This window comes from Dendrobium catenatum, unplaced genomic scaffold (assembly GCF_001605985.2).
Source record: "Dendrobium catenatum unplaced genomic scaffold, ASM160598v2 fragScaff_scaffold_651, whole genome shotgun sequence".
Taxonomy (NCBI): Eukaryota; Viridiplantae; Streptophyta; class Magnoliopsida; order Asparagales; family Orchidaceae; genus Dendrobium; species Dendrobium catenatum.
Window position 1 is genome coordinate 945,109 of NW_021319113.1, and position 16,408 is coordinate 961,516.

Genomic DNA, 16,408 nt, shown 5'->3' on the forward strand with positions numbered 1-16,408 from the left:
TAAGTGTCTTGTGGTTCCTATTGCGCTTTATAAAAGAGGCAAAGAAAGAATCGATTCTTGTAGCCACATGCTAATGCTAAGAAAGAGGTGGTGGACTTAGTAGACCTTGCATGCTTTTCTTTAGTCTACTATATACCAAAATATTAGTAAAAAATGAATTAAAATAAGGCTCCAAATTAATACATATATTATTAAATTTAAATTTGTTGGTGGCTGTTGTCCGACCTTATTAGCCTGCGAATTTTAGAGTAGGGGTGTCAATAAATGACCCGACACATAAAACCAACCTAAAAAATTCAGATTTAGATTGAGTCATTTAATAACATGTCATGTCTTTTGAGCCGTTTATTAACTAGGTCAAGTTTGGGTTGACCCGTCAATCCAATATTGACTCTAAATTGACACGTTTAATATTTTTTTTCTTAATTTCTTTTATTTATTGGCATAATCTTCGTATTGTTCATAAATTGACCTAAAATTTATAAGTACTAAGCTAATAAAGATATATTTTTTAAATAAAACGGGTTATCGGGTTAGGTTCTGGTTGCTAGAGGGTTTTTACTTGGGTTTAGTTGACCGAATTCAGGACGAGTTAATTTCCGGTCAGTCTCGAACCCAACCCATTTTGACACTTCTACTCTAGACGTGCAACCTAAGAACCTGTATGAGAATGAAAAGAAACAGAGGGGAAACCCCGTGAGAAATGATCCGCTAGCTCAAGTATCTATATAAAAATACATCAAAAGATTTAAAATGTTCATTAATGCTATTACAATGAGGCCGCTGCAGCATCAAAATTCAACTTGCATTTGCATCTTCAACTATGATAAATTATTGTAAGATATCTATCATGTTGAAAGATTTTTCAACAACTGCCACATTAAACGTTATGGACAACTAATTCTGTCATGGCGTTTGAAAACTGTGAAGGAGTGTTTCTTAATAATAAAGTAAAATATGATTCAGAGGAAATTCTGCCTTACAATATTTATATTCAAAGCTTTGTCAGCAGAGCGGGAAGATGGCAGGATTGTTATTAGTTGATAAGAAAATGGTGGGTGGCGATTGAAGAGGGCTAGCAAAATGTTTCATGATGGTAAGTTTGATGATATTGGGGGAATGTCATTACATACATAATATTTGAAAGATTATTATTCATTATATTATAATGTTTTTTTTTTAATTCTCACAAAAATATTAGAATTCATAGCAAAATTATGGCTTGTAATTTTTCCCCTTTGTCAAAATCAAGGTTGTAAAAATCGGGATGGAGATAGAACTGGAAAATAGAGTGGTTCAAGATTCAATGGTTCAGTCGAGGTTGAATCAGATTCTGGTGGCAAAAGAGCTCTAGTTTCTCTCTCTTCCTTGCTTCCCTCCACCTTTCTATGAAGGATGAGATGTATATTTATAAGTTTTTTACAACGGCATGATAGGAGGGAGATCAAAGATATGTTGGGAGTGGTTTGAATGAAAGGCCGACATTGATCCCCTTAATCATTGATCATTTACTGGGCATTTGAATGCTTTAATGATGTCAAAATTCAACGATCTTGGGCTCGTTGGATTTGTCTCGTCGAGCCTCTAGATTTGATTATAAACATGTTACATTTAGAAACCTTTTGGTCATCCAATTTATGATTTAAACATTCTAAAGGTGCTTCAGGTCTTCAATTTGGACCATTTGGGCTCGGATTGGGTCGAATTTGGTGTCATAGGGTTCATATTTTGAGACATTCAATTTGACTGTAAGTTTGTTGAAATCGAAATTCGGAAATTTCGAACTTAATTTTGCCTTGAGATTCTTTCCCAATCATGATTAATTTTTTAGGATATATCAATTTTTATTTTTAATAGAGCGTAATAAATATTTTATAGAGTATATAATTAATGTTAATTATCATTTTTAGGGGGGTGCAATATCATGTCATGCTTCTCCATATATTATGTCATGCCTCACCATAAAATAAATTTGCAAAAAATATGAATTAAGAGATTACAATGTTTGATTTATTTAAGACCCATATCCAATGCATTTGAGATTTTGACAATTATGAACATATATTGTCTTAAATTATGACAACTTGATTCACACAAATTAAAAAAAATGAATAAATTGGGCCCTTTAGTCATATATAATTAAATAAATATTTCATAGCTCCCCAATTTCACACTAGCCAATAATCATCACATGAAATCAAGATAGCAACCACACATCACTATTTTTAACATTATTATGCAAACATAATATAAAATAAACCCTAGCTAATGTTGCCCTTACTTCACACAAGCTAGGTCCATGCTACTCTCTGAGGGCTATTGTTACATGAAAATTTTCTTTTCACAATAATTATATATATAGCTGACAAAAAATTTGGATCAAATATTTATGTAAATAATGGTTGTTTCATATTTTTACACACATCAAAGAGAATATCGCTTGTGTCATTGATCTAGATGGTTCTAGAACAGTTCAATCCAATCGCGCCGGTCCATCACAAAAGAAATTATTATGTGCGGAAGTCAGACACAGAACACCGTCTGGAGGCCAACCAGAATGCGTCACGTCAATGGTCTAAACTGCGTTACTGAATGAAGGGGTAACGTGTTGCATTCTGATTGGTCTTGGAACGACGTTCGACATTCGTACAGAATAATTAATCCCATCACAGGGTAAAATAATAAGAAAATGTTTGCGGTTCGTGATGGTTTGTTTGCCTATTGGACAAAAAACTTCAATTGTTGCTTTTAATATTAAATTAAATGGCACAAACTGCTAAAATATATCTGACCAAATATACAAATATGATATATAAAAGCTCGGAGTATATGTTGTCATAATGTTTGGCTCATTAGCTTGACACGAAATAATTTGTATATATGCTATTATATATAACTTGTTAATTGTTATTCTCTTACAGCTTAGGTTTTGTTTGGAACAGCTAGGGGTGTTAATATTTGACACGACATGAAAACCCGACCCGGACCTGACCCGAAAAATCCGGGTTGAACCCGACCCGATTTCAAAACGGGTCGGGTTCGGGTTGACCCGGGGTCCGGGTTCGGATTTCCGACCAGTTTATCTACCCGGGTCGGGTTATGATCGACCCGTTTGAACCCGGGTCAGTTCCGGGTTCGACCCGTGACCCTAAATTGACACCCCTAGGAACAACTTTCTTGCTGTTTTATTTTTCAAACTATAATCATAATTAGCTACTACTTTTTTACATTTAAAATTTTTTGTGTTGAAAGTTGCTTTTTACAACAGCTTTAAAAAAATTTACTTCCCCATAATAATTTTATATTAATTATCTTTATAAAAAATTAAAGCCATCACAAATAAATCCTTATTCTCCATTTGGGAGATTTATTCCACCTTATATTTGCTTACTCAATATTTATATGAGAGAAGTTATTAGGTATGGATGACAGACACATTGGTTAATTAAAAAAGGATGGGTAATGGGGACTTACATGTTTTTTTTATTATTATTTGTATTGACTAATTTTTATTGGATAGTGGATGTGGAGTTACCTTCATAGTCTGAACATGAAAAAAATTTCAGGTAGGAGTAAGTGATACAAATGTGAAATATGAATGGTTGGAATGATATATTTTATCTGTGTAAAGAGGACTTTGAGATTGAGAAAGTTTATAAATTTGAGAAATTTCACCATTAATTATCACCGTCAATAAATATCATCACATGACCACATCACTCTGTTGATATCTTATTCTCATATTCTGCCAACTGACAATCGATGTGCAGATTCATCTGATCATCATCACTTGATATCAATTGACACAATCAGTTTCTTTGATTGTTTAAATGGCACACATTGCTCTCATCGTTTCTCCAATATTTTTCATTTTTGAGTTTTCATGTAAAATAGCTTTTTAGTACAAAAATTTCTTATTAACAACATTTTTGTGAGGAAAAGCTGCTTTAAAAATCAATAAGAAAATCCTCTCAAATAAAGTCTTAGGCTTCGTTTATGATAACTTTCTTATTATTTTTTAAAACAACTTTTTAGTAAAAAACTTAATATTTATATTATAAAGCTGTTTTAGGGAACAATAAGAAGACTAAGACTTTGTTTTGGACAGCTTTCTTAATGCTTATTAAAACAGTTTTTTAGTAAAAAAAATTAATTTTTGTACTAAAAAACTATTTTATGAAGCAGTAAGAGAGCTGCTCCAAACAAAGCCCAAGTCAAATTAAATTGACTCAAAATCATTTCAATTTTCAATCAAATTCGAGTCTTGCTATAATAATTTTTTTTAATTCTGATCTGAGTCAAGACTAGACTCAAAACTGGCTCTACATAACTAGCTCTCAATCTAATGAGATTATAAAGTTGGGTGTGCCATGTGTTTCTTTAATGAGTGGCAGAAATGTTAATTAATTTAATTAAAATTTTAATTAATGCAATAATTAAGATTCTTGGATTTACATTTATTTTGATAGGACAATGTAGCTATAAAAGCTTCGAAGGATTTGCCGTGATTGGCGTGGTCAACTTATTCTATTAAAATATTGCTAATTGATGATTCATAAGAAAATTTCTATTAAAAATCTATGGTAAATAATTTTAAATGAGACAACTTTTTCTATAATATTTGTATACTCATTATATTTTAGCTTTAGGCAAACATTCAATATGTATCGATAAAATTTTTAAGAACAGAAAAGTTTTAGGTGGTAAATCCATGAAAAAAAAAAAATCATGGGGCCGCTCAATTCCCATAATGTAATTCACTTTATATTATGTATATTTGCTATGAAACTAAGGTCTTCCCTCAAGAAAGGGTCTCATTTGCAATTGACTGCAAAAATTAGTGGATTCATGTTTGTTGCGAGCTAGAATATATGCGACGGTAGAGTTAGAAATTTTCGTCTGAGCGTTGTACGAATATCTATCATACAAACATAAGATAAAAGAACACCAAGATTTTTACGTGGAAAACCCTGGAAAAGGAAAAAACCACGGGACCACGCCCAGTTGAAATGATTCCACTAGTATTTGTTTGAAGTACAAGAGGCTGATTCGTCCTTAAAATTTAGGACGATTAATTTACAATGCTTCACTTTTGGATTGAGATCCAATTACAATGTCAAGCAGAGTTCCGGTGTCACATGGAGATCGAGCAGAATTCTGGCCTCGAGCAGAACTCTAGCGTCGTTCGGAAGTTGAGCAGAATTTTGACGTTGTTTGGAAATCTGGTAGAATTCCGACGTCGGGAAGAATTCCGACGCCACTTGGGAAGAATTCCAGCGTCACTCGTGCGTCGGAGGGAATTCTGGCTTCACTCGGGTGTCGGGCAGAAGTCCGGCGGTGGTCGTGAAGTTCTTCCCTCCAATCCTTCTCTTATTCTTCTCTTCTTTCTTTCTCTCTAGCTTCTTGCTTGGGTCCCCTCTCATGAGAAATGAGGGGTCTATTTATAGATTTCATGGAGTAACATAGCTTGTAAATAGGTGTGAGATCAGGGCCAAATAGGGAGTGGTCGAATGGACGGCTGATATTGAATCCTACGATCGTGGACCGTTCATAAGATATTTAAAGGTCTTAATGATGTTAAAATTTGGCGATCTTGGGCTTGTTGAATTCGTCTCGTCGAGCCACTCGATTCGACTTTAAGCTCGTCAAGTTCGGAGACCGTTTGGTAACTCAAATTGTGGTACGAATTTTCTAATAGCACTTCGGGTCCTTGATTTGGACTCATTTGCCTCAGATTGAGTTGAATTTTGTGTCGTTGGTTTCGTATTTCCGAGACGCTCAATTTGACTATAAGTTTGCTAAAATCAGAGTTCAGGTGATCCCGAATTTAATTTTTGAAATTTCCAGATTGATTTTACCTCGAGATTCGTGCCTGATCAAGATAATTTTTTGATGATATATCAATGCTAATTGGGCTAGCCCCATGGTTTTTACTTCTTATTATGGTTTTCACGTAAAAACTCTGGTATCTCTTATTAACATTACACTCCCTCTTTTATCTAATTGTGTGTTGGACGTACAAAGCTAAGACGTTAAACTTTATATTTCTCTATAATAAAAAATATTTCAGAACGCAGCAACTATAAGTATGCTATAATTGAAAATCATTTGATCTATCAATTTATATTGAGAAGTTTTGATCTATTGTTTATAAATGATATAAAAATATCATTAATATTAATTATTTAAAACAAATAAGACTAAAAGTGGCATTGCTTTTAACTTTTATTGCAATAATTTTATATAAAAAATTTCAAGAAAAGTCAATCATTCTTTACATAACTTCTTTATAACATTATAGCAAATGATGAAAAAGGGTGGAAACAATTTTTTTTTTTTTTTTTAGATATACCTTAGTATAAAAATTTTGAAAATAAAAGCTGCTTTAGAAAGTAATAATAAGCTGTCTCAAGTCCCAACTAAAGGTTTTGTTTGAAACCGTTTCTTTCGTCTTTACAATTTTTTAAAACATTTTTTTTAGTACAAAAATTTCAATGTTTAAGAAACTTTTATATTAAAAAAATACTTTAAAAAATAGTAAGAAAGTTGTATTAGAAAATATTTATAGGTGTTTATCAGTAAGTCAACAAGGTAGGATTAATAATTGCTTTGATTACAGTTAATCAACGTAATTATTTGTACATTAGTTAGATAATGACAGGCCATAAATATTTTGGTGGAGCAATTCTAATGGCTGGTCTACAAGAGCAGCTCGCTATGTGGACGCAAGTTGCTGCTCAGTGCCTCAAAGTCATTAAGTCTAACCTAATCAATATTTTAAGATCTTCACATAAATAAGATATAATTAGCAGAAGATTACAGAAAAATAAATACTTTTAAAAAGTTATATAAAATAGTTGAAGAGCTTAGGAATTGAATCATATGTTAACATATTTCAACTTCCCATATATTAGAGAAGATATCAATACAACATAAAATATATATTAGAAATTTGAGGATATCGCTTAATAGTTTTTAAACTAGCCGGCTCGTAAGCTAGTGAGTCAAGTTGGTGCTAGCTCAAGCTTGGCTCGTTTGCTCATCAAGCTCGAATCACGAGCCATTTATCGTGTCGAGCCCAAGCCAGCTCGTGAGTCAACTTGACTCACTTACACCCCTGCCATCAGAGCATCCTATTCCACTTTATGTCATTTATCTTTTTGAAATAATAAATTATGGCTTTCTTATTTTACTGAATTCAACATATATGAATGATTTTTATTCTATATTTTTCAAAGGTTTTTTCTTAAGGAGCATGATATTAATTTAAATTAGGAATATTAGCAAAATATTAAACAAATTTAAAAAAGAAACAAACTAGTCAAATCACTTGACACATTCTAAAGAATGCACCAAATCATTTGGTGCTTTCAGAACTAGCGAAATCATTTGGTGCATTCACCACAGTAAGTCAAATTAATGTTTAAAAATATTGTAGCAATGCGTCAAATAATTTGGTGCATTCAATGGAATGAGCCAAACAGAAAGGCGCATTCCATTGAATGCGCTGAATTGTTTGACACATTCAATGGAATGCACCATTATGTTTGTCTAATTTGTTTTTTTTTTAATTTTTTAATACTATGCTCCTATTCCCAAAATAAATTATATATCATGCTCCTATTTATAATATTTTGTTTTTCAGTAAAGCACAATAATTATTTGTATATGAGGTATTTCTTGCATATAATGCTATCAAACAAATACTTTGAGAATATATTACTTTTATGTGGCTAATTTTTTTTTTAAATGATGAGCAAAATTTAATGCTCAAAATTATGATCTTTAAAAAATAATCTTATTTTCTAAATACTAAGCCGAGCATTAATCCTAAGCAAAATAGTACACGAGCACACTTTTTTTTTTTCACATTAAATATCAACTAATATTGATTGCTTCATTATGATGATGCAGCCTTGTGGGTCTCCCCCACATGTGAGATGACCAATTGGGTTGAGAATTAAATATGAAACATAAAATTTATAAGAAAATTCCACAAGTTTTAAATAGATTTATTTTAAAATGATAATCAATAAGTTATACTAATTTAATAGAATTTAAAGTTGATATAATATAAATTTGAGTCATTAGAGTATATGCTTTATATCTCAGCGTTTCTACAAAAAATTCAGCACACATAAATAAAAATAGTAATATTCAAAAAACATTTACGTGAATAATCCAGAAATGAAAAATCATAAGGCATGACTCAGTTGACTAATCCACTATGTATTAAGCGATATAAGAATTCTCATTTCCTTATTGTTGAAGAAGAGAGAACAAACGTCTGATTTTTTCTGAGGAAAATTACAAAAAATGAAGTAATCAGAGAGGGACAGTTTACAACCAACAAAAAGGTTTGACTTTTCCCATAAAGAGTAGTATAAGAAGCAGATGTCTGCATGCAAACAAATAAAGTCAACAACAGGGTTAAATCTTGTTAGCATTCTGGAGATGCTAATGATGGTGATCGTCTGTAATGATGGTGGTTGTCAACAGTAATATTAGTAGTGTTGCTCGTCGACAGCAATAGGTGGAAAATGCAAAAAAGTTTTCTCTAGTTCTCTCTCTTCTTTCTCTCCCTTTATGTGAAGAATGATGCTCTATTTATAAACTTTTAATAGTGACATGTCATGTAAATATGAAGAAGATCTAGAACAAATTCAGAATGCTCTATCAGACAATCCTTAATGATTCCCTCGACTATAGAACGTTCATCAAGCATTTAAGTGTCTTATTGATATTAGAATTAAGTGATATTGGGCTCCTTAGATTCATCTGGTTGAGTCGCTCGATTCGACTATAAGCATGCCATATTTTAGGGATTATTTGATTATTCAATTAATACTTTGAATCTTCCAAATATGCTTTGGTCCTTTGATCTGGGCCCATTTGGGTTTAAATATATTTTGATGTTGTCGGATTCATCTTATCAAAATATTCAATTTGATAACAACTTTGGTGTAATCATAGTTTAGATAGTCCCAAATTTAATTTTTAAAGTTTTAATTTCAGATGTGCATTAAATATTTGTGCCTAATTAAGACTATTTTTAGTAACATATCGATGATTACTAGGGTTGCACGCGAACCGAGCGTTCGACTAGCTACTCGTTTCTCAGATCATTTCTCAGTTTGATTAAAGCTAGTTTGTGATCGTTTAATGAACGAAACAAACAAATTTGAACATTTTTTAAAATAGCCGACTATTAAATAAACAAGCTTTAATAATAATGTGTTCGGCTCATTTATGTTTACGAACAAGATCATTAAAAGCTCGTGAACAAGCTTGACATTAAGTTCGATTCATGTTCAATTCAGAACTCATGAGTAAGCTCATTAAAAACTTGATTAATATTTGATTATAAAATTCATAAACATAAATAATATATAATTTTTATATTTATTATAGCATAATTATATAATAATTTTTAATTAATAAATTTAATAAATTTCATGAACAATAGACATTTGTTCATGTTTGCTAGATTGTTTGTTTAAAATATTCATGAAAAAATATAAAATGAATCATAGATCGTTTGTTCATGAACGAGCTCATTTGGTAGCTCAAAAATATTAATTGGATATGCACATGAACTTGTTCATTTGATTATTCAAAAATACTCGTTAGATATGTTTGTAAACGATCTTGTTTGATAATTTAAAACACTTTTTTAGATATGTTTACGCACATGCTCGATTTAATTGTTTATTAGAAGGCTCGTTTGTTAAGTTAATGAACTTCTAGAAGTAGAGTTCGTTTATAGCTCGCTTAGGATCATTTATTTAAAGGTCGATAAGCATGAATTAAACTGATAATGAATCAAACATGAACCAAACATAAACACTCATTAATTTAAGCGAACCAAGCTTGAACACAAGTAAAAAAACTCAAATTGAACTTGAACAAGCTGATAATAAACAAATTCAAATATGAACACCAGAGCCCTGCATTGGGTACCCATACCCACACCCACCCATGTACCCACCCATACCCATTGGGTATGGGTGGGTATGGGTACGCCCATGGCCTTATTGGTGGGTATGGGTGGGTACTCAACATAAAGGGATAAATCAATTTGCATTGATAATCATCGTATATCTTATATTAATGCAATCATCATTACGTAATGTGCAGCACTTAACCACGCTGTGACTACGATAAATTCTGATATGCTTCTTAAAAGTTTACAACCATAGCAAAAGGGAAACAAGCCTCAAGGCCATCAATCTGTGGCAAACTGCACAGGTTCCTCTGTGATGTGGCTGCTAGGCTCCCCTCCTCCTTTCAACTCAGTATTACTGAAAATTCTCCCCTGTCCTTCTTTTGGGACCCTTGGTGCGGTGGATTATCTATCGCTGATAGGCTTAAATCTGAACACATGGAACATTTGATTCAACCCAATCACCTTCCTGTTCACTCGGTTTTGGTCAATAATCTTTGGAACTTGCCTTTCTCTTTGCCACCCAGCATCAAGGTAGAGATCTTAGCCGTCCCCATTTCTACTGGCATGGGTAATTGTCTCTGGACGGGCACTGATAAACCTGCTTTCAATTCTTTCCACAAAGGCTTCTTTTTAAACGAGCAAACTGTTACCTGGTTTAAGCATGTTTGGCATAAACGTTATGCTTTACGCTTCTCTCTTACTACTTGGATGGCTTTTCGTAATGGCCTTAAAACTGCTGATAACCTTATTGCTAGAGGTTTGGATGTTAACACCTGTTGCATTTTCTGTCATCATTCTGAGGAAAATCATAAACATTTGTTCTTTGAGTGTGAGTTTACCTTCCAGGTGTTGTTGAAGGTATTTCCCTATTTTAACTGTATGCTTCTAAGACCTAATCTGGGTCAAGCCTTTCAAAGCATTGAGGATTGGGATATGGATAAAAGCAGGAAAAACTATTGCTTTATGCTTCTTTGTGCTATTGTTTACCATCTTTGGCGAGCACGGAACGACAGGCTTTTTGGCAACCTGATTGATTGTCAAAACACTATTATTGCCAAGATCAAGTGTACTGTGAATCTTAAAATTTCAAAGTGGAAATGACTGATCTGGTCTCCGATTCTCTGGCATTAGCTTTCTTCTCGTGCCCCACCTGCTGGATGAGCATTCTCTTTGCAACCCCTTTGGACGGCCGACTGGCAACCAGGGGAACCATACATCCTGAAGGATGAATTTTGATACCTGGGTGATCTTATTGTGAATTGCAATTCTGAGTCCTTCTTTTGTTTTACTCATTCCTGTTATACGGTTTCATCTTATCAAAACGTTCAATTTGACTATAAGTTTATTGAAATCAGAATTTGAATGATCCCAGTTTAATTTTGAAAGTCTCTAATTCAAAATTGCATTAATATTTGCGTCCGATTAAGTAATTCTTGGTGACGTATCAATGATACATATCTCAAATTTCAAACATCATTTTTTGATCTCTTTATATAATTAAATTATTAAATAATATGATTAAATTATTATACATATTTCTAATTAATTTAATATAAAAAATATCAGGATATCTGTCATAACATTTTTTTAATTTATTTATTTCAAATTAGGGCCATGCATTCAGCCCAAACGAACTCTCAACCATATAATACGCACCGGTGGAACTGCACATAACAATAACTAAACTTTGACGCGACAGCAACACAAATATACGTACAAATTTTTCTTTTTGCTCAAATATTATTATTTTCTATAACGCTCCCCCTTCGAAATTTTAAATGAAATGACAATCACGACTTTTTTTTCCTTGGAATTCAACCTTCCCAATTACGCCGTTCTTAACGTATTAAAAATATTGATTTTTTAGTTAACAGATCGAATGCGAGTATAAATCCATTCGCTAACTTCGTATCTGCCCATCCTCTCTTTTTGACCGACAAACTTTTTTCTCATCTTCTTCACTAAAAGATCGACGGCGGAAGGAGGATAGCAAAAGGTAGAGCTTTGAAGAAGAAGAAGAAGCGTAACGAGTTGAAGAAGAGAATGGGAAACAGTTTAGGAATAAGGAAAAAGAGAACCGCGAAGGTTATGAAGATCGATGGTACCGCTTTCCGGTTAAAACCCCCTGTTTCCGCCGGCGAGGTACTCAAAAACCATCCGGGGTTTTCGGTTCTAGACGCCGACGAAGTTAAGTCGCTCGGCGTCCGCGCTCGCCCTCTCGCCGCAGGCGATCCCATCCGCGCTGGCCGCCTCTATTTCCTCGTCCATCTCCCTCGCCTACCCGCCGAAGGTAACACTCGACGCGCTTACTCGGGCAACCTACGCGTTTCAGCAAAGGACCGGCTTGAATCTCTGTTACTGTCGCGGCGAGCGGTTTCAGACCTAGCGGTGCATCACCAGCCGGCGGCGGCGGCTGCTGTGGCTGTGGCGGAGAAGTCGCCGGAGGGAGGCATGCGGTTGAGGATGAGGTTGCCCAAAGCGGAGGTGGTGAAGCTTGTGGAGGAAAGTCGGGATGTCGGCGAGATCACGAAGAAGATTGTGGAGCTTGCTGCTTCTGTGAGGTCGACGCCGGAGCCGCCGACGCCTCCAGCTGCGAGGAAGGAGGTAAAAGTTTGAACTTTGTGAGCTTGTATCTATAGATATTGAAATTCTTCGTTTATATTAGGAAGAAAAACAAATCTTTGATTAGGTTAAGCTCTACGAGGTGCGGATCCTCTACCGTTACTACAGTAACTGCAAAGGATCCTATTCTTCTGTTCCAATTGTTAGATTCAAGGCTAAGAAAATGGTAAAGAACTAAAATCTTGAAGCCAGTCATAACAATTCATGAACAAGAGACAAAATTTCCTTCATTTCTCACTATTAAATAGTATAACGGTAAAAGAACTTAAATCGTTTCATTAATTTTTTTAAAAATTAGTTAGATATAGAAATCAATTTCTAATTATTCAAACTTCAGCCGCTGAAGCAGTGATTGTTTTCTTCATTGTTTCTTTACTTAAAGATGATCTTCTTCACAATTTTTTATGGTGGTTTTGGTGCTTTTAAGCTGACTATTTATTTTTTATATTGGTTCAGGAGCACCTAATTAAAAAAACATTTTAAGTGTTCATGTCGCTTTGATGAATAAAGCAATACATAGTTATCATTTTTTTAATCCTAGGAGAAATCATTAGCTTATTAATCATCTTTCAGTTGTACTCCCACCATATTCTGTCAGCAACAGGTATTTTTTTGGAATATCACCCACTTCACATTTTATATAACGGTAATTCAATTAATTAAGAAGATTAAGAAGAAAAGTTAGAGAGATTAGATTAAGGAGAGCAGGCCTACCATTTTTTTGGAAGTAAGCGCTTCTTTAATCTTCATTCCTGGGATTTCTCTAGTTGAACATCTGAAGAAATTAGATGAATAAGGGCATCTCCAAACAAAAATCTCATTTTTAACTCCAAAATATAGTGGAACTCAAAAATGCGGTGATTCATCTTCAATCGAACTCCATTTTGTGCGCTTCTGCGAAGGTAACCGTCTTTCTCCTCTTTCGCTCGTTTCTTCGTGTCTCTTCGGCAAATTCGGTTGAGACAGAAAAATTGCATAGGTGAAAAGTGCCACGCCAATATTGGCGTCGCACTATTCACCCTCCACCAATTAGCGATTTTTTTGCTATTCAAATGGAGCAAGCCAGTTACGCCTTACAATCGTTTGGAGATGCCCTAACTACTGAACATTATCTTTTATGTTTATATGAAGTACCAAGATGGGTAAAGAAAGCAAGGAATAGCTGTCTCAGAAGAGAGAAAACAAACTCAAGCATTTTTTTTCTGTAGCATTTTACCTGCTTCTTAGTAAGATAAGCTGTTGTAAAGCAATTGCATATTGTTTGGGGTCTCATTAAATTAAACTTTTTACTTATTTACTATTCTAGCAAAGCAAGTGGATGCCTTTTTAGTGAAGAAAGTTAGGCTGTTCCCAAGATTTGATTAAAAAGCTGTTTTTCAGCAATATAATAAATATTGTGACCCATAAATTAGCTATTGCAACACTGTGGGTGAGAAAGGTGAAGATAAGGATCCCAAGTGGATGAGACTGAAACTTTTCTCACAGTTTGCTTCTGAAAATTTGATTTTTATTCAATATAATAGACCTTGTCAACCTTAAGGGTTAGGTTTGGTTTGAAGGAATTGGAGGAAATACAAATGCATTTTACTTCACAAATTTATGTTGGAAGTTTGATTCAAATGTAATTAATAGGTATTTGAATTTTTCTAGAAAATATGAATAACTACATTTTTCTTCATTGACAATTTCCTATAGCTTATGCAGTTAAAAAGTAAGCTGAAAAAATCATGGAATTATTGTTGTGACTTACATGTCACCTCTCTCTCTCTCTCTCTCTCTCTCTCTCTCTCTCTCTCTATATATATACTAGCCTTGATCTAACCGTTTATGTTCCCTAACATACTGTTTTTAATTCCATTAAAATTTTATTTGGGACAGCTTTGTTATTATTTTCTAAAGCAGTTTTTTAGTACAAAAATTTTTGTACTTGAAAGCTATTTTAAAAAGCAATAAAAAAATTGTCCCAAACGAAGCCTAAGGTTAATGATGACTATGATGTATTTTCTTATAATTAGTTTATCCAAGTCTCGGTCTTCATTTGGTTGAAAGAATCATGATGTTAGACTGAGAAACTTTTGCAAGCCATGCAACAATAGAGCAACTATTTTGTGTAAACTGTTCAAGTCATGATTTGTCTTCAAAAGTTTAATAGTTTATGGCATCAGCTTTTCAAACATTTTTAGAAGACCAACTTCTTATATATATATATATATATCTTACTAATTAATTAGCAATTATTATCTAATGTCTTAACTAAAAAACTTAAAGAAAGAAAAGAAAAAAAATTCTAAAAGCCTAAGCAATCTAAACAAAAGCTCCTTAGCGAAGGAGAAAAATATACTAAAAGAACAAACAATCACATGGGCTTATCTTCCCAAATTTCCTGCTATTTGCTTAGGGTGACTTTCTATATTCCTAATCAGCGGTGTTTTGTTAGACATGCAATTTTTTCAACACCAACACATGGGCTTATCTTCCCAAATTTCCTGCTCTTTGACCTGCTCTTCATCTAGCTGTTTAATATGTAGAAATTTACCTTCTTCCAGTTTTTGTAGATAAAATTTACTTTTCGCTAGTTTTTCCTTGAGGTTTCGTTAGATTCTTCCTCTCCTTTTGTAAAAAATAGTTTTAGAAATATTGGTTAAGGAAATGGAGTTTTCTAACAAAGAATCAAATATCAAAACGCTTTTCAAAACAGTAGAAAAATGAAGTTTCCTAAAAAATATTTCTATAGAAGTGTCACATCCAAGCAGCGAACAAAAAATAATTTCACTGTTTCTAAACAAAAAAAATAAAAAAAATGCCGAAACAAACCAGGCCTGACTCGTCATCTAAAATCCATCACAGAAGTTGCATATTATTTGGTTGATCTGACTTTTGTATATTATTTCTGTTTATTTTCCTACATCTCTTAGAAAAAGGTTGGATTATTATCATTTTCATCTCTGTTATGACAATCAGAACAATAATTTAGGAAAATAAACAGAAAGAAGATACAAAAGTAGTTTGTTTGTGCCCAAAATTTTCAAGTTTCTGATAATCAGCACAATTTCTAACCTCCTCCATGAAATTTCTTCAGAAACGAACGAGATTTATGGAAATGCCAGCAGAGATAATTGCCTAAGTTTGAGATTTCTCTCAGAGTCAGGTCAGGAACGCAAGCTGCAACTAAGATAGCTGAACTTATTGGATTGCTTACCAAAGGAGTGTGGTTTGAACAGTTGAAGCTTCTGCATATGGCTTCCTTCTTCCTCTCCTATAGTTGCATACTGCTTTCTTTTAATTTTGATATTTCTTTAATACAGACATGAGAATCTTCTATTGTTTCTTAGTAGAATTAGCAATATATGGTGGAATCCTATGTAATTAAAATATAATTAGTTGCCTATTTCTCCTCTGATATATTCTATTTATAGAAGAATTATCTAAGAAAATAAATGAGCTTCTCTGACCCATTAAGGTTGCTTTCTATCATGGGAGAAATTATTCTCTGTGAACCCCGGATGATCTGGAGATCAACCAAAATACGTCACGTCATCCGGTACATATCGATACCGAGCACCGGTACCAAGCAAAAAACTGACATGACGCATTCTGATTTGTCTCTCGGGACGCCGTTCAGTGTCCGCACAAAATAATTTTTCCTATCATGAAGTCATGGTCTTCTAATCAAAGATTGATAGTCAAATTTGTGGAAGGCATCTAAGTTAATCTTTAAATTAAACTCATTAAATGATTTTTTTTATTTGAGCAAAATTAATTAAAGTTTTACTTGAACTCATTTTGTTTTGAGTCAAGCTGACAATATTGAAAATGCATATTGATTTGAGTTGAATTCAT

At 33.4% G+C, this 16,408-nt stretch overlaps 2 protein-coding genes across 2 annotated transcripts; both read left to right on the forward strand.

Annotated features, from left to right (window-relative positions):
• The first annotated feature begins 5,138 nt into the window (after positions 1 to 5,138).
• On the forward strand, positions 5,139 to 11,047 carry LOC110115526. The gene is made up of 2 exons (XM_020848788.1): positions 5,139 to 5,348; positions 10,187 to 11,047. The coding sequence occupies exons 1-2, from the start codon at positions 5,139 to 5,141 to the stop codon at positions 11,045 to 11,047; spliced, it is 1,071 nt and encodes a 356-aa protein (XP_020704447.1).
• Positions 11,048 to 11,771: 724 nt separating this feature from the next.
• On the forward strand, positions 11,772 to 15,965 carry LOC110115514 (uncharacterized protein At1g66480). The gene is made up of 2 exons (XM_020848776.2): positions 11,772 to 12,550; positions 15,648 to 15,965. The coding sequence occupies exons 1-2, from the start codon at positions 11,990 to 11,992 to the stop codon at positions 15,690 to 15,692; spliced, it is 606 nt and encodes a 201-aa protein (XP_020704435.1). The 5' UTR covers positions 11,772 to 11,989; the 3' UTR covers positions 15,693 to 15,965.
• Positions 15,966 to 16,408: the final 443 nt, after the last annotated feature.

Bases quoted from the DNA above. Each gene is read 5' to 3' on its own strand.
- LOC110115526 (XM_020848788.1), top strand. From the start codon at position 5,139: ATGGAGATCGAGCAGAATTCTGGCCTCGAGCAGAACTCTAGCGTCGTT. The intron at 5,349-10,186 runs GTTCTTCCCTCC...GCTTCTTAAAAG, and splicing joins AGTCCGGCGGTGGTCGTGAA to TTTACAACCATAGCAAAAGG.
- LOC110115514 (XM_020848776.2), top strand. From the start codon at position 11,990: ATGGGAAACAGTTTAGGAATAAGGAAAAAGAGAACCGCGAAGGTTATG. The intron at 12,551-15,647 runs GTAAAAGTTTGA...AAATTTCTTCAG, and splicing joins CTCCAGCTGCGAGGAAGGAG to AAACGAACGAGATTTATGGA.